The sequence below is a fragment of the Heterodontus francisci genome, chromosome 2 (genome assembly GCF_036365525.1).
Source record: "Heterodontus francisci isolate sHetFra1 chromosome 2, sHetFra1.hap1, whole genome shotgun sequence".
NCBI classification, from domain to species: Eukaryota; Metazoa; Chordata; class Chondrichthyes; order Heterodontiformes; family Heterodontidae; genus Heterodontus; species Heterodontus francisci.
The window spans coordinates 44,739,244-44,758,246 of NC_090372.1; the positions used below are offsets into that span (position 1 = coordinate 44,739,244).

At 42.7% G+C, this 19,003-nt stretch overlaps 1 protein-coding gene across 6 annotated transcripts in view; it reads left to right on the plus strand.

The window, feature by feature from the left end:
* Positions 1 to 19,003, plus strand: part of jarid2b (jumonji and AT-rich interaction domain containing 2b) — a 411,686-nt gene that overhangs the window by 300,654 nt on the left and 92,029 nt on the right. For 5 of the 6 annotated variants that reach the window (XM_068057714.1, XM_068057739.1, XM_068057720.1 and 2 more), the window contains one exon: positions 812 to 991. In XM_068057714.1, coding sequence (XP_067913815.1) covers positions 812 to 991 — 180 coding nt within the window. Of the gene's footprint in view, positions 1 to 811; positions 992 to 1,174; positions 1,307 to 19,003 lie in introns of those variants that run through there. The other variant, XM_068057747.1, reaches the window with a different exon arrangement.

Here is a 19,003-nt window from a genome sequence, read left to right on the forward strand (position 1 = left end):
GGTCCTGTGATCCCATACTAATTATTTTACTGTTACTCTTTACTCTTATCCCTATGAATTGCATCTGCTTTTACATATCTGAAGATCCAAATTGTCCCGATAATTTGGTTGTATTCTCCATTCATTATCTGCCGTATATCCTGTTTGGGTATAACCATCAAGCTTAGAAATTTTGTTTACTGTGCTTTTTGTCATTGTGTTTGTTTTGAAAGCAAAGATTCCAAAGACTGACCACAGAGCTGCTCTGCTTAAAGCCTCTTTTCCAGTCTGAGCAGTTTCCATTTCTAGTGACCTATTTTGTGTTTATAACCCTGTTCTGCATACCTGCATCATCCCTTCATCTCGCATTCTATGAATCATAACCTTAGCCTTTCACTATTTGTGAAGCCCCCAATCCAAATGAAAATGTTTCTTGTTGCTATGAATCTGTGCTATTTATTCGGTTTTGTTCAGGTTCAAATTTATGGTTTTTATGGAAAAAAATTGTATATTTGTGACATTTTAACTCAAACACTGGCATAAATCTCTCAATCTTATGTAGCAAAAATGACTTTCTTGTGTGTCATTGGGCCTGATTTCATTTATAAATATTTTCTTTTAATCTGAAATGATTTGTTTTGCTTGGCAGGCTATGTTTTGTGCTTGGTGTCTGTGTTTCTCCTTTTGATTCTACACAGAAATGCATTGATTGGAGAGTTCAGCTCTAATTGGGTAATGTAACACCAAACATGGTGATAGTTCTTTGGGTACCATTTAATATGAATTATACAGGAGAGGAAAGTAAAACGTTTTTTGCTTTAAATGTACTTAGGCTCTTCTGCCCTGCCGAACAACATGATGTATTTTGGAAGTTCCCAGGATGACATTGATGAAGTAGAAGAGGACGATGAGTATGAAGATGTCAAAACACTTCCAAACAATGCTTCATCTTCATGCCATTCAACACCTAGGAAAGGAAAACCACAGGGTAAACAAGTCCTCAATGGTCATGGTAGGTTTATTTAATAACTATTGAAACTAGTATCTGCAGGCTGCAGGTCAAGTTTGATAGAAGATTGACTGTCAATGTAATCTGCAGTTAATGTTAACCTTAGGGAACATTCAAAGGCATGTCTTTAAATTTAGATTTGATGTCCAAAGTGTAACCCTCCCACCCACCAAAAGAAGCTAATGTGCATTGGTGTGAGCAGTTCAGAAAATAATGGCTGCATAAACAAGTGCAAGTCCATTTTTATGGAACTGGGCAATGTAGACTATGTTTGTACTGTCTGAATATCTAGTAATGGAGTGAAAAATCTGATGAGAGGTGAGTACTTTTAATTACCTTGAGGTAGAGCTTGCATGTTCCTATTCTTGCTTGTAGATAGCCAGTCACAATGTTCTTAGAGTACTGAATTAGTATATAGGAATAAGTATAGGCTCAGTAGTGTGTCAACTGTGCTAATTCAATCAAAGTTTTAAAATTGATTTCTGTTTCATTTTATTCTGTCCTTGATTCCCTCTTCTCTCTCCCTTGGCCCCCAATATAAGTATGTGCCACTATTCACATTTCCTGGGAAGAGACCAGGGAATACTCTTCCTAAAGAGCATTGTTAAACCACAGGATCCTCCATGGTCGGATCGGTGTTACATTATCTTTCGGTGTATATGTGACACTGCTTTAAATAATTGTCTTGAGCCAGACAGTTGCATTTATTTAAACATGTTTCTTTAAGGTACTAAGCTCTAACTTTTTCTGAGGATAGCCAGGATTTTTGACTTGATTTTGTTTAAATAGACACTATTTAATCCTCTTCCCAGCTCTCTCACTCTCCTCCCACCCCCCCCCCCCCCCCCCACTCCTGCCCCTTCTATCTAGCTAGAGACTGCGTAGTATTCCCCCTCTGTGTTTAATTTGTAACTGATCTAGTACAGAAATTCAATGTTTAAAAAATGTACTTTTTGAGTACAGTAGGTCATTGATGTAATGTACTGCTTGGGATCTGGCCAGATGGTTTTTGCCAGTGAGCTATTGCTATAGTGTGACTTGGCTGACAGCTAAACGTGTTGGGAGATTGCGTTAATGTGTGTTTCAGCATAGGAAAATGTCAAACGCTGTATCAGAGAAGAATCACCCATCATCTTCACCAATGTATAAAGGGTATTGATGTTTAATACTTCTGTCTGTATATAATTGCAGAATGTTTTACAGTACTGTTTTGGGGGTATAGAATAGTAAAAGAAAGGTGACTTACAATTGGCTCCTACTGTAGTCTATATTTGCAGAGTATTGAGAATTGCTAGCTTTGAGCACTTGCTAGTTTCATAGATTTACCTATATAATCCCCAGAACTCCTTTTTCGATCAGAATATGGTACTACTTTTTCCATTAATACATACTGCTTCTAAGTTTCTTGCTCCCAAGCCCATCATTTCATTAAACTGCATAAGCCACCTATTGATAGAGTCACACAAAAATTCTGAATCTAGTTGCATTCTCTCTCATTATTTGCTCCACTTACCATTTTGGTATCTTCTGACAACTTGGAAGATTTTGCTTCCCATTCAACAACTACTTGTATAGTCTGTTCAACATAATAGAACATCCAAATCAAAGAGATGCTAGGCAGTGATGAGGAGGGGCTGGATTTAGAGAAGGTGACCAAAACCATGGCTGTAGAAATGGGGTTTATAGGTGGCTTTTGAAAGAGGTAAGGAAAAGTAATACGGCTGAGGGTTTTATGGAGACTTTAAAGCCAAGATGGCTGAAAGCTCTGCCACCGAATGTGGAGTAGAGTGAAGGAAATGAATGCAAAAGAGGCCACAGAGCTAGTATGATGGAAAAGAAATGCACTGACATGAAGGGTTGGAGAAGGTTAGATAGAAAGTCATGAGGCTTTGAAGGGAGTAGTAAATGTGCATTATGATCTTGAATTTGATGCTTTAGGAGCTCGGGAACCAATAGTTAGCAAGAACAGGGATAATGGAACAGGATAGGATGCAGGCTGCAAAAATGTATGCTTTATGTATGAAGGACTGCAGGACGCCAGTGAGGAGCATGTCCGAGTAGTTGAACATGGAGGTAACAAAGATGTGGAAAAGGGTTTCAGTGGTGGTGAAGTGAGGTAAGTATTGAAGAGATGGAAATGGGTGGTGTTGATAGGATAAATAGTCCTCAATTCACAGTTGTGAGGTTCACTTTGACTGAACAATTGTGGAAAGGATGGATTTGGAGATTATAGTGTGACAATTTGTTGAGCTAAACGGGATAGCTTCAGTGTTGCTGATGGTCAGTGGAAGAATATTTTTATCATTAATAATGCCAACTCCGTTCACTTCCTTGCTTCCTTCACCACACTACCATAACCAGTTACTTAGCCAACACTCTCTTTTTTTCAAACTCCAAACTACTTCTTTGCTCCTCCATTGCCATCACTGTCACTGTTTACCTGCTCAAAAGTAAAAGAAAAAGGCTTTGGCCTTTGACACTCCTTTGCAGTCCATCTCCATGCCATTGCCCTTACTCAGTTTTGTTTCTTTTCATCCCTTTCAACTTGATGTTGGAGGTGAGGGTTGAAGGGGCAGAGAAAGGGGCATGAGGCTGTTTTCTATCAAGAGGAGGAGTCCAGGATAATCTGATGGCAAGTGTATTTGGCTGTAATCTTGACATGTGAGGTAATTGAGCCAGATCTGGTGTTGAGTGACCAGACCAGTTGAGCACAAGATGCACTAAAACCTGTGGCCCTCAGATTTGAGAATGTGAAGGTTTGACATACCAGGCAGAATCAACAACAGCTTATATTTATATAGTCCCTTAAATGCAATAAAACGTCCCAAGATGCTTCACAGGAGTGTTATATTGTAAAATTAGACACCAAGCCACATAAAGCGATAGTAGGGCAGATGGCCAAAATCTTTGTCAGAGGTAGGTATTAAGAAGCATTGTAAGAGAAGAAAGAGAGGTAGAGAGGTTTAGGAAGGGAATTCCAGAGCTTAAAGCTCAGGCAGCTGAAGGCATGGCCACCGATGGTGGAACAATTAAAATCGGGGCTGTTCAAGAGGCCAGAATTAGATGAGCGCAGATATCTTGGAGGTTTATGGGACTGGAGGAGATTACAGAGATAGGGAGGGGCGAGACCATGGAGGGATTTGAAAACAAGGATGAAAATTTTAAAATTGGGACGTTGCTTGACCGGGAGCCAATGGAGGTCAGGAGTGATAGGTGAATGAGACGGTTTGAGTAAGGACATGGGCAACAGAGTTTTGGATGACTTTAAGTTTACGAAGGGTAGAATGTGAGAGGCCAGCCAGGAGTGCGTAGGAATAGGAAGGCATGAATGAGGGTTTGAACAGCAGATGAGCTGAGACGGGTGAAGTCGGGAAATGTTACTGAGGTGAAAATAGGTGGTCTTAGTGATGGAGCAGATATCTGGTTGGAAGCTTATCTCCAGGTCAAATGTGATGCCAAGGTTGCGAACAGTCTGGTTGCGTCTCAAGCAGTTGCCAGGGAGAGGGATGGAGTCGGGAGCTGGAGAACGGAGTTTATCGTGGGGACCGAAGACAAATGGCTTCAGTCTTCCCAGTATTTAATTGAAGGAAATTTCTGCTCATAGTACTGGATGTTGGATAGGCAGTCTTATAATTTAGCAATAGTGGAGGAGTCGAGAGAGGTGTTGGTGAGGTCTAGCTGGGTGTTGCCAGCACAAATGTGCAAAATTAACGCTGTCCTTTCAGATGATGTTGCCAAGGGACAGCATGTTGATAGGCGTCAAAGGATAGAACTTTGGGGGATACCAGAGGTAACGGTGCAGGAAGAGAAACCATTGCAAGTGATGTTTTGGCTAGGATTATATAGATAAAAATGGAACCAAGCGAGTGCAGTCCCACCCAGCTGGACGATGGTGGGAAGGCGCTGGAAGAGGATGGTATGGTCAACTATGTCAAAGGTTGCAGGCAGGTCGAGGAGGGATAGTTTACCTTTGTCGCAGTCACTTAGGATATAGTTTGTGAACCTTGGTGAGATTTGTTTCGGTACAGTGAACAGAAGAACATAAGAAATAGGTACAGGAGTAGGCCATTTAGCCCTTCGAGCCCTCTCCATCATTCAATGAAATCAAGGCTGAGCTACTGCAACACCATTTTCCTGCACTATCCCTGTATCCCTTGATTTTAATATGTAGAAATCTTTTGATCTCAGTCTTGAACATGCTCAAAGACTCAGCTTCCAAAGCCCTCAGGGGCAGAGAATTCCAAAGATTCACCATCCTTTGAGTGAAGAAATTCCTCCTCATCTCAGTCCTAAATGGCTTGCCCTTATTCTGAGACCGTGTCCCCAGTTCTAGACTCCCCATCCATCCTGCATCTACCTGGTCGAGCCCTGTAAGAATTTTGTATATTTGAATGAGATCGCCTCTCATTCTTCTAAACTCCAGAGAATAAAGGCCCAGTCTATTTAATCTTTTCTCATAGGACAGTCCCTCCATCCTAGGAATTAGTTTGGCGAGCCTTTGTTGCACTCCCTCTATGGCAAGTATATCTTTCCTTGGGTAAGGAGATCAAAACTTACACAATATTCCAGGTGCAGTCTCACCAAGGTTCTATATAATTGCAGTAAGACATCTTTACTCCTATGCTCAAAACTTCTTGTAATAAAGGCCAACATAGCATTTGCCGCCTTAATTGCATGCTGTACCTGCATGTTAGTTTTCATTGACTCATGAACAAGGACATCCAAGTCCTTTGAAGTCAATAGTTCCCATCCTCCATTTAAGAAATACTTTGTATTTCTGTTTTTCCTACCAAAATGGATAACCTCGTATTTCTCCACATTGTATTCCACCTGCCAAATTTTTGCCCACTTGCTTAACCTCTCCAAATCCCCTTGAAGCGTCTTTGCATCCTCCTCAAAACTCTCACTTCCACCTCTTTTGTCATCTGCAAACTTGGAAATATTACATTTAATCCTCATATCCAAATCATTGATATAAATTGTGAATAGCTGGGGCCCAAGCACTGATCCTTGTGGTACCCAGCTAGTCACAGCCTGCCAACCTGAAAATGACCCATTTATTCCTACTGTCTGTTACCCAGTTCTCAATCCATGCCAGTATATATTTTTTTACTAATAACATCTTGCAGTTCCTCGTTTACACTAGTCCCTTGATTCTCCATTATTTCTGGGAGGTTTTTAATATTTTCCACTGTGAAAACAGAAAATATTTGTTTAGTTTCTCTGCCATTTCCTTATTCCCCATTATAAATTCTCCTGACTCTGCTTGCAATGAACCCACATTTGTTTTTGCTAATCTTTTCCTTTTTAAATACCTATAGAAGCTTTTACAGTTCATTTTCATGTTTCTCACTAGTTTACTCATATTCTATTTTCCCTTGATCTTTTTCTCGGTCCTTTTTTGCAGAATTCTGAAATGCTCCCAATCCTCAGGCTTACGATTTTTTTGGAAACTTTATACACCTCTTCTTTTGATCTAATACAATCCTTGATTTCTTTTATTAGCCACGGTTGGAACACTTCCCCTGGGTTTTTATTGCATTAAAGGAATATATTTTTGTTGTAAACTATGTATTAGTTCTTTAAATGTTAGCCATTGCCTGTCCACCATCATACCTTTTTAACATAGTTTCCCAATCCATCATAGCTAATTTGCCCCTCATACCTTCATAGCTTTCTTTGCTTAGATTTAAACCCTAGTTCTGATAGAATTTTACGTTAAGTTTGAAAGTGATGTAGTTCAATCACTGACCTGAAACGTTAACTCTGCTTCTCTCACCACAGATGCTGACAGACCTGCTGAGCATTTCCAGCATTTCTTGTTTTTATTTCAGATTTCCAGCATCTGCAGTATTTTGCTTTTATTTTAGTTCAATCATATTATGGTCACTCTTTCCTAAAGTCTCCTTTATGACAAGATTATTAATTAGCCCTTTGTCATTGCACTACAGCCCGTTCCCTAGTTGGTTCCTCAATGTACTGCTCCAGAAAACCATCGCACATGTGTACCAAGAATTTATCCTCCAGGACATTAGTACTAATAAAGTTTACCCAGTCAAGATGTAGATTGAAATCCCTCATAATTACTGTATTACCCTTGTTGCACGCACTTCTAATTTCCTGATTTATACTGTGATTTATATTACTACCGCTGTTTGGCCTATAAATAACTCCGACCAATGTTTTCTGCCCCTTGCTGTTTCTCAGTTCCACCCAAACTGATTCTATGTCTTGAACTTTAGAATTAAGGTCATCTCTCACTACAGTATTAATTACCTCTTTAATTAACAGAGCTACCCCACCACCTTTTCCCAGCTTCCTGTCCTTCCTGAATGCCATGTACCCTTGGATATTGAGGTCTCAGCTTTGGTTTCCTTGTAGCCACATCTCTGCAATGGCCATCAGGTCATATATATAAATTTCTGTTTGAGATGCCAATTCATCTGTTTTATTGTGAATGCCCTTAATTCATTTTTTTTTTTACTGTTTTTGTAAACTCTGGCTCTATCTGCTGGCACACTGTTAAGTTTGCAATCACCGTCCCTTCCTGCCATACTCTGATTATCCATTACCTTTATTTCTACCTTGATCTATTCCCTTGTCATTTCCCTTTAATTTACTCAATATTCCCCTACATGATCCCTTCCCCCTCTATTTAGTTTAAAGCCCTCTCTACTTCCTTAGTTACACAGCTCATTAGTATACTGGTCCCAGCACAGTTCAGGTGAAATCTGTCCCAACGGTATAGCTCCCACTATCCCCAGTGCTGATGCCAGTGCCCCACGAACCAGGACCCTTTTCTCCCACGCATTCATCTCTGTAAATCTTATTTACCCTATGCCAATTTGCACGTGGCTCAGGTAATAATCCAGAGATTATTAACTTTGAGATTCTGCTTTTTAATTTCGTGCCTAGATCCTCATACTCACTATGCACAACCCCTTTCCTAGCCCTGTCTATGTCGTTGGTACATCCATGGATCACGACAACTGGACTCTCCCTCTCCCACTGCAAATTCCTCTCCAGCCCTGAGCAGATGTCCTGAACCTTGGCACTGGGCTGGCAACATAGCCTTCTGGATTCTCACTCTCGGCTGCATAGAACAGTGTCTATCCCCTGACTATACTGTCCCCTACTACCTCTGCATTCCTTTTAACTCACCCCCACTTGAATGGCTTCCTGTACCATGGTGCCATGGTCAGTCTGTTTATCCACACTGTAGCTCCAGAGCAGATGTCCTGAACCTTGGCACTGGGCTGGCAACATAGCCTTCTGGATTCTCACTCTCGGCTGCATAGAACAGTGTCTATCCCCTGACTATACTGTCCCCTACTACCTCTGCATTCCTTTTAACTCACCCCCACTTGAATGGCTTCCTGTACCATGGTGCCATGGTCAGTCTGTTTATCCACACTGTAGCTCCAGCCGTACAAAGCTGCAAGGATCTTGAACTTGTTGCTCAATTGCGAGAGCTGAGGCTCCTCCTATCCCACCTTCTTGGCCCCCTTACCTGCCTGACTCGCAGTCACTCTCTTCTGTCCTTGATCACTGACCAAATCAGAAGACCCTATCCTATGCATTACAGTATCTGTAGCTCGGCCTCCAGCTCATTGACTCTGAGCCGAAGCTGCTCGAGCTGGAGACAAATACTGCAGACATGTTTGCCGTGGATCACACTAGTGTCCACCAGCTCCCACCTGCTGCAGCCGCAACACATCACCTTCCTGCCATCTTTATAATATGTTAATTAGTTTATTTTGCCTAATTAATTTATAATTAATAAGCCCCACTTCTCGTCAGCTTTATTACTGCTGGTAAACCTTACTAAACCTGTGGCTGGGGCGGAAACCTTATTTGAGGAGTCAAACATGGAGTTCTGGGAAAGGTGGGAAGCGATAACACGTTCAACGACTTTGGAGAGGATGGGGTGATAGCTTGCAAGGATGGCGGGGCCAAGTTTTGGATTTTGAGGAGAGGTGTGATGACAACAGATTTACAGGAGAGAGCGACAACACCTGAAGAGAGAGAACTGTTTACAATATCGGCTAACATGGGACCAGGAGGGAATTTGGGTGATCAATTTAGTGGGAATAGGGTCGAGGGAGCGAGAGGTTGATCTCATGGACAAGATGAGATAGGAGAGAAACTAGAGAAAGATGTGAGTACAGCGCTAGGCCCGGGGCGATCTTCAGAGGAAGTTTGGTCAGGTGGACTAGTTGAAGTGCAGGGAAGCAGCAGAGGCAGCTGAATGAATGGCCTTGATCTTAGTGACAAAAAGGTTCATGAGCTCCTTACACTTATTGTTGGCGAGATGAGGTTGGAGGGGACAGCAAAGAGGGGTTTAAGAAGATGGTTTGCAGTATGGCAAAGAATCCGGAGGTTATCTTTGTATTCCAGGATGATTGTGGAAAAATGAGCAGTTTTAACAGCCAAGAACAGTTGAACTAGTTGTCCACCTTATCCTTTCAAGTCTGCATCCCTTGGACTTAAGGGAGTGGTGATGAGGGTTGTACCAGGGGAACGGCCAGTGTGAGAGAGAGAGAAACGGTTGGTATTTTGAAAGTACAGTTGTAAGTGGACTGGGGGAAAGTTTTTTCCGGGGTGGATACAGAGGAAGGTAGGGTTGGGGGCGTGGAAGGGGGTTGTGGGTGGCAAGTGATACAGGAAGTGAACAGAAATGACCTTATCGAGGAATGATATGGTGGAAGTAGTGAGAGCATGTGAGATTGTAAGATCAAGGCTAGTCGTGAACATGGGTTGGGGAGTTTACATGGAAGGAGTGACAATGTTAGTTGTTTTAAGGTGATGAGGTTGGTAAAGGTAGATGTTGCAGTATCGTTGAGCCAGAAACTGCGTCAGTCATGTCATGGAGGGCGAGTGAAGAGGAAGTTGAGTGTTTGAAAGGGTGTTGGGAGGGAGTTGGACCAAAGTGGTGATAGAATGGTGGGAGATTGGCAGGGAGATGGTAATGTGGAGGGAAGCAAGGAAGTGGTCATAGAGGGTCTTAGTAGTTATAGAAACCTTACAAGACCTTCATTGATAATTGGGATAAGTGTCAAATGTGAGTGGAGGAGTTGATGTGAAGGGTGAGGACTTTAGTTCATAAAGGCAGTTTAAGTGAAGCATGAAGAATTAGGGGGAGGGGATTGCAGAAAGCTTTAGTCTGTGATGTGGAAATTGTGTCCAAAATGGCATTGTCGGTGACCTCCGATGCTGTTGCCTGTTGAAGGGAGTGATGCTGCAATGGAAAGTGTTCCTGTTTGTATTTTGCGCCTGCATCAACGTCTCGTTTGAGTAACACTTGTAAGGGATGTTACACTGACAATGTAATTAAAGCTTCATCTCAGAATGTCGTCTACATGACTGACATTTTCATTTTGGACACTAAGCGCAAGAAATGATGGCATAGTGGTAATGTCACTGGACTACTAATCCAGAGGCCCAGACTAATTCCGTAGGGGCACGGGTTCAAATCTCACTATGGCGTACAATGACCATCTTCAACCAGAGAGAAACTAACCACCTCCCCGTGGCATTACTGTCAACAGGTTCCCAACCATCAACATCCTGGGGGTCACCATTGCACAGAAACGCAACTGGGGCAGCCACATACATGCTATGGCTATTGGAGCACGTCAGAGGATGTTGTGTGGCGAATGGTACACCTCCTGATTCCCCAAAACCTGCCTACCACCTGCAGGCATAAGTCAGGAATGTGATGAAATACTTTCTGCTTGTCTGGATGTGTGCAGCTGCAACAACATCTAGGACAAAACAGGCTGCTTTATTGGCAGTTCAGCCACTAGACTAAACATCCAAGCCCTCTATCACTATGGCAGTGTGACTGCAGTGTGTACTAACTACAGGAGGTACTGCAGCAGTTCACCCAAGCTGCTTTGATAGCACTTCACACACCCACAACCTTCACCAACTAAAAGGAAAAATGAAGCAGGTAAATGGTAACACCAAGACTGCCATGTCGCTCCTCATCCTTTCTTGGACATGCATCATTGTTGCTGCTATAAAACCCTGGAAATCCCTGCCCCACGTTCACTACACAGGCTGCAGTTGTTCAAGAAGAAGGCCCATCATCACTTCTGAAGCCCAACTAGGGATGGGTAATAAATGGCATCTATGCCAATCATGCCACCTCCGATAACAGCTTTAAAAAAAAAAGGCTATTTTGTTTTGCCTGATGATCTTCACAGCCATTGGTAGGGGGAGGTGGGGAGTTGAATTGATTTGGCTTCTAGTAATGAAAGGATCCTCTTTCAGAATTGGCATAAACGACTGGATACTGGCATTGAGCAGTAGATGTAACTGCTCAGTGTCCCTGTGGTAGCACACAATCGTTTTATTTTTCTGTGTTGTGTCCATTTTGGGCTTTGTTTGATTCCGAAAATGAAAAACAACTTCATAATGAATACTTTGTTTCTTCAATGAAGCCAAAGGCTTTGAAAGGAGCAATTAGTTGACCATGTAGAGTCTGTGGCATTTACTGTCTGAATATACTGTACCAAAAAGGAGGCTGACTTTTTAATGCAAACTCTTTATTGTACAGGTCAGACAAATATTAGAGGCAGCAATTTATTATAAATACCTCTGATTCGGTGGGCAGATGTATCATGTCGGCATGGTCCCAACCCACCAGGCAGCCTTTAGGTTTAGTTGCGAGTCTGTGTGCAATTAGCGGAACGTAGCTGGAGACCTAGAACAGACTGTCAGGAATCAGATGACCATATATCTGGCAAGAAAATGAATGTGGCCACCTCCTTTTTCTTCTCCCCTCCCCCCCCCTCCCCAAATAAAAACTGCAGTTAGACACAAAATAATGAATAAAATTTTAACTCTGCATGGTGCCATCTACATTGGAGAACTATCCCTCTTTTCAAACTGCACTGCAATGCAGCTTCTCTTTCACCACTGTTAAGCCTTTCACATAAGCTATGCTGCGGTGGGAAGGCAACATATATCAGCCAGGCAATCCCTGGGCTTGTGGGAAGAAAAGTAGGGGAATTGGTAGAGAAGAGTCTAAGAAATTGGATAAGGAGGCTTCACTGGTTTGCAGCAGCACCTTCATCAGGAGTAGTCTTGGGGTTTTTGGGGTCTACCTTGAACTGTGTGCACTGCCTCTATATATTGTGGGACAAGTACAAGAAGCCACTTACCCCACCCAGTCCCATTTATCTCCAATATACATTGAACTAACAGGCTGATAGCTATTTCCACTTATAATTAGTGTAAATGTGCATCTCTGTGGGCAGAGGATAAGACAGAATTGAAGAGCGCAGTGGAGTACAACTCTTCAGCTGACAGTGCAATGAATCAGTCTGATTACCTAACACAAGTTTCCTGAGAGTTGATCCGTCATACATGGAGCTCGTAGGGACCCAAGACCACCTCGTCCTCTGGTTGGGGAGTCAGTGATGAAGCAGCATCAATTTAAAATTCATACTTTGGATGACAAGACGGATTTGGAGAAACTTGGGAGTCGGGAATGGTTTACCACAGTTAGTGGTAGCTCAGTTTGCCATTGTAGTAGCTGACGTGAGACTGTTGCCTATTTTAAAGGAAAGTTGGAAAGATACAGGCCTGTGAGGAGGATGGTGAGCAGCAGAATAGGACCTCTGTCCTGGTGATGTACTTAGTTCTATGGTTACTAAGACCAGCTTTAGCAGTAAATGTTTGAGCTGGAGATGCTGTATGGCCCAGAAGGGACGTAACATGTCCACAAACAAAACCAGTTCAGAATTTTGTGGGGTCAGTCAAAATCAACTGTATCATGAAGGAGGGAAGTGTTTTTTGTGTGAAGGCAACAGTCATTTTTTTAAATAACTAGCACATCATTATTTTAACTTGGCCAAACTCACAGGTCAGTTATACCTATGGTGTGCATCAATGGTTTTCATAGAATGATACAGCACAGAGGACACCATATAGCTCAGCGTACCTGTGCCCATCTCTTTGAAAGAGCTATTCAACTAGTCCCACTCTCCTGTTCTTTCCCCATAGCCCTGCAAATGTTTCACCTTAAAGAGTTTATCCAATTCCCTTTTGAAAGTTACTATTTAAATTTGTTTCCATCACCCTTTCAGGCAGTGCATTCTATATCCTAACTCACTACATAATTTGTTTTTTCTCACAGTCTCTTTTTTTTGCCAGTTTATCTTAAATCTGTGTCCTCTGGTTACTGCCTGTTCTTCCACTGGAAGCAGTTTCTCTGTTTACTTTATCAAAACCACAGGTTTGCACACCTGTATCAAATCTCCCCTGAACTTTCTCTGTTCCAAGGTGAATAATTCCAGCTTCTCTAGTCTCTCCACATAAGAACATAAGAAATAAGAGCATAACCAGGCCATTTGATCCTTCGAGGCTGCTATGCCATTCAAAAAGATCTTGGCTGATCTTCTACTTCAACTCCACCTTCCTGTGCTATCCCTATATCCATTAATTCCTCAATTACCCAAATATCTATTGACCTCTGTCTTGAATATACTCAATGACTGAAAATCTGCAGTTCCCTGGGGTGGAGAATTCCAAAGATTCACAACCCTTTGAGTGAATAAATTGTTCCTCATCTCAGTCCTAAATGGCTGTTCCCTTACACTGAGACTATGATTCGCCAGCTAGGAAACATTGTCTCAACATCTATCCTGTCAAACCCCTTAAGAATTTTATATGTTTCAATTAGATCACCTTTCATTCTTCTAAACTCCAGGGAATATAGGGCTAGTCTACTTCATCTCTCTTCATAGGATAATCCCCTCATCCCAGGAACCTCTAGAGCAAGCATGTCCATCCTTAGGGAAGGAGACCAAAACTGCACACACACTACCCCAGGTATGGCCTTACCAATGCCTTATATAATTGTAGTAAGACGTCTTTACTCTTATACTCCAACCCCTTTGTAACAATAGTTAACATATCATTTGCCTTCCTAATTAGTTGTGTACCTGCATGTTAACTTTCTGTGCTTCATGTACAAGAACCTACAAACATTTCCCAGTGTCACCATTCATAAAATATTCAGCATTTTTATTTTTCCTACCAAAGTGGATAACTTCACACTTCTCCCACATTGTATTCCATCTGCCATGTTCTTGCCCATTCACCCAGTCTTTCTATATCCCTCTGCAGCCTCTTTGTGTCCTCCCCACTGCTTACTTTGCCACTGAACTTTGTATTGTCAGCAAACTTGGATATGTTACACTCAGTCCCCTCATCTGAGTCATTAATATAGATTGTAAATAGCTGAGGCACACTAGTTACAGTCTGCCAACCCAAAAATGGCTGTTTATTCCTGTCCATTAACCAATCCTTTATCCATGCTAATATATTACTCCCAATCCCTTGAGTCTTAATCTTGTGCAGTAACCTCTTGTGTGGCACCTTATCGAATACCTTTTGAAAATTCAAATACAGCACATACACTGGTTCCCCTTTTATCCATGCGACTAGTTACATCCTCATAGAACTCTAACTGGTTTGTCAATCACTATTTCCCTTTCTTAAATCCATGTTGGTTCTGCTTAATCATATTATGATTTTCTAAGTTCCCTGTTACCACGTCCCTAATAATAGATTGTCAGGCTAACTGGTTTATAGTTCTCTGTTCTCTCTCTTCCTCCATTCTTAAATAGCAGTGTTGTGTTTGCTACCTTCCAAATCTTGGGAACCGTTCTTGAAACTAAGGAATTCTGGAAGATAAAAACCAATTCATTATCTCTGCAGCTACTTCTCTTAAAACCCAAGGATGCAGGTCGCCAGGCTCAGGGGATTTGTCACTACTTAGTCCTATTAATTTCTCCAGTACTATTTCATTACTTATACTGATTTCTTTAAGTTCCTCCTATGAGTAGAACTGAAGTCCCCCATCCCTGGTACCGTTTTAATAAATCTCTTCTGCACTCTCCTAAGGCCTTGACATCCTTCCCAAAATGTGGTGCCCAGAATTGGCCATAGTACTCTAGCTGCGGCCTAACCAGTGTTTTCTGATTTAGCATAACATCCTGTTTCTGTGCTCTATGTCTCTGTTTATAGAGCCAAGGATCCCATTATGCCTTTATAACATCCTTTTCAAGCCACCTAAAAGATTTGTGTATGTACGCCTCCAGTTCTCTCCATCCCTGCACCTCCTTTAAAATTGTACCATTTTGTTTATATTGTGTCTCCTCATTCTTTCTCCCAAAATGAATTATTTCACACTTCTCTGCATTAAATTTCATGTGTCTGCCTGTTTCGCCAGTCTGTTGATGTCTTCTTGAAGTCTGTTACTACTTTCCTCACTGAATTTCATGCATCTTAAATTTTGGCATTTTGCTCTGTATATATACCCTGCCCTGTCCAGGTCACTAATACATATCAAAAAGAGCAATGGTCCTAATACTGACCCCTTGCCTCCGGTGTGAAAGATAATAGTTCGCCACTACTCTCTGCTTTCTGTGCCTTAGCCAATTTTGTATCTATGCTGCCCCGCCCTTTCAATTTTGCTTACAAGCTTTTGTATTCATTCATGGGATGTGTGTCACTGGCAAGGCCAACATTTGTTGCCCATGCCTAATTGCCTTTGAAAAGGTGGTGGTGAGCTGCCATCTTGAACCGCTGCAGTCCTTGGGATGTAGCTACACTAACAGTGCTGTTAGGGAGGGCAGAGGGGGCAGGGTTCAAGGATTTTGACTTAGTGACAAGGAAGGAGTGGCGATATAGTTTCCAGTCAGGATGGTGTGCGACTTGGAGGGGAACTTGCAGGTTGTGGTGTTCCCATGCACCTGCTGCCCTTGTTCTTCTAGGCGGTAAAGGTCATGGGTTTAGAATGTGCTCTGAAAGAAAGCTTGGCATGATGCTGCATTACGTCTTGTAGATGTTGCACACCGCTGTGACTGTGTGCTGATGTTGGTGGGAGTGCATGTTTAAGGTGGTAGATGGCAGGCTTGATTGTCCTGAATGGTGTTGAGCTTCTTGAGAGTTGTAGGAGCTGCACTCATCTAGGCAAGTGGAGAATATTCCATCACAGTCCTGACTTGTGTCTTGTCGATGGCGGACAGGCTTTGGGGATTCAGGAGGTGAGTTACTCACCGCAGAATTCCCAGCCTCTGACCTGGTGTTATAGCCGCAGAACTTATATGGCTGGTCCAGTTAAGTTTCTGGTCAATGGTAACCCCCAGGATGTTAGTAGTAGGGAATTCAGCATTCAGTTGGTTGTGGGATTACTTAGATCAGTCTATAACACGCTGCTTCCGTTGTCTAGCATGTTGCAGCTTCACCAGGTTGGCATTCAATTTTTAGATAAGTCTATTACGTATGTTACAGTCGGATGGTAAGGGGTGTGTGTGGTTCCCACTGTTCAACTCCATCTGACTACAGCAAGTGTTACTAGGGTGTTAACCACATTGTGTTTTATTTGTCAAATAGTCTGCGACAGGTTTTCTTGTCGGTTTAAAACAGAAGATTAACTATTTATTGAGCAATATTCATTGCCGAAATTGTGGCAACCGCACCCACACACGCCCCCCCCCCCTCCCCCCCCCACACAAGAATGGATAGAGAGGAAGTGAGGTAGGTTTTCAGGGCTCATGGTAAATTTTGTTGAATCTTCTCGGAAGTCAATTTCTAAGTTGCAGGCCTGTGGTGTTTGCAGATTTCTCTGGTGGTTGAGACTTCTGTCTGGAGAAGGGGATCACTTTCAGTTCTCTGCTGCACAAACTGAAGTGTAGAATTCACAGCTAGGTACTTTCTTTGGCTTTTGCTGGATCTCTCAGCTCTTGGCTGGACAGGCTTTTGTGACGTTGTTCCGATTCTCTCCCCTCTCTCTCTAGATAGCTACCTTTTAAGGTCAAAAATCTCTCACATCTTGTCTCGATTGGGAGACGCAGATCCTCCTCCCTGTGGTGACCAACAATGGGCCAGGATGTGGCTACTTCACACCTTCTTTGTTTAAGAAAAACCCATTCAATTCAAAAATGTCTCTTGATGGGTTCAGGGTGGGTGTAATTGACACCTCTTAGCTTGGAATGAATCCTTTTGTCCTTTAACAGACAGTAAGATGGTTTGAATATACAAGGCCAGGTTGTTTGACCTTTGGCCATTTTGCAGCACAATGTCCACATTTTTAAGGAAATGTCAATTTTTATAACTCTTCAGTTTGGATTTTCAATCTCTGTGCTTCATGTGAGCATGACAAGTGGTGGTGGATTTTCAAAAAGAGTTTGAGAAACTATGTACCCATCAGCTGCACTGCCCTCATCCATCCTCTCCGTTGCTTCATCAAAGAAGTCAAATTACGTTTGTCAAACGTGATTTGTCTTTAACATGCTGACTTTCTTTTATTAACCCACTTTTCCAAGCATTCATTAATATTGTCTGGATTTATTATCAGTTTCCCCACCACCACCACCATTGTGCTGACTGACCTGTAGTTACAGAATGTATCCCTCTCCCCCTTTTTTTGAACAAGGCTGTAAAATTTGAAATTCTCCAATCTTCTGGCACCAATTGACAATCCATGCAGTGTAGCTCAGATGTTGGGTCACCAAAAGTGCCACTGCACAAAAGAGGTGAGGCCACCACACCTGTACTGAGCAGTGTAATACCAAACCAGTTATCACTAATACCTGTGACTGTATCGGTGCCATTTCCTACTCCCGCACCAAACTTGAAAACTTTATCAACTTTGCTTCCAATTTCCACCTTTCTCTCACCTTTACATGCTCTATCTCTGACACTTCCCTTCTCTGTCTCCATCCCTGGGGATAAGCTTTCCACTAATATTCATTATAAGCCCACTGACTCCCACAGCTACTTCGACTACATTTCTTCACACCCTGTCTCCTGTAAGGACTCCATTCCATACTCCCAGTTTCTTCATCTCTGACGCATCTGCTCTGATGATGCTAACTTCCACAACAGCCCCTCTGATATGTCTTCCTTGTTCCTCTACTGAGGATTCCCCCCCACTGTGGTTGACAGGACCCTCAACCGTGTCCAGCCCATTTCCTGCACTTCTGCCCTCACGCCTTCCCCTCCCTTCCAGAACCGCGACAGGGTTCCCCTTGTCCTCACTTTCCACCCCACCAACCTCCATATCCAAAGGATCATCTTCCGCCACCTCCAGCGTGATGCCACCACCAAACGGATCTTCCCCTCCCCTGTCAGCATTCTGAAGGGATCGTTCCCTCCGCGACACCCTGGTCCACTCCTCCATTACCCCCGACACCTTGTCCCCTTCTCACAGCACCTTCCTATGCAATCGTAGGAGGTGTAATAACTGCCCTTTTACCTCCTCTCTCCTCACTATTCAAGGCCCCAAAAAATTATTTCAGGTGAAGCAGTGATTTACTTGTACATCTTTCAATTTAGTATACAGTATTCGCTGCTCACAATGTGGTCTCCTCTACACTGGGGGAGACCACACGTAGGTTGGGTGACTGCTTTGCTGAACACCTCTGCTCAGTCCGAAAGCATGGCCCTGAGCTTCCAATTGCTTGCCATTTTAACACTCCCCCCTGCTCTCATGCCAACATTTCTGTCTTTGGCCTGCTCCAGTGCTGCAGTGAACATCAACGCAAGCTCGAGGAGCGGCACTTGATCTTTCGATTAGGCATTCTACAGCCTTGCGGACTGAACATTGAGTTCAATAATTTCAGAGCATGAATGGCCTTTTTTAATATTTTATTTTTTAACCATGTGCCTGCTTTTCATGTGGTCAGAGCTGCTCATTATTCCACTATTAACACTCTGTCTTCCACCACAAGCATTAACACACGCTTTGCCTTTGTCCCAGGACAGCTTTATTTAATCTCCCCCTGCCCTATCAAACACCTTCCCCTTTTTTCTCTCCCCACTCCCCTCCTCTTCACTTGCTTAAAACCGAATTTTTTCTAACCTGTGCCAGTTCTGATGAAAGGTCACAGACCTGAAACATTAACTTTGCTTCTGTCTCCACAGACGCTGCTAGACCTTCTGAGTATTTCCAGCACTGTTTGTTTTGTTTCAGATTTCCAGCATCTGCAGTATTTT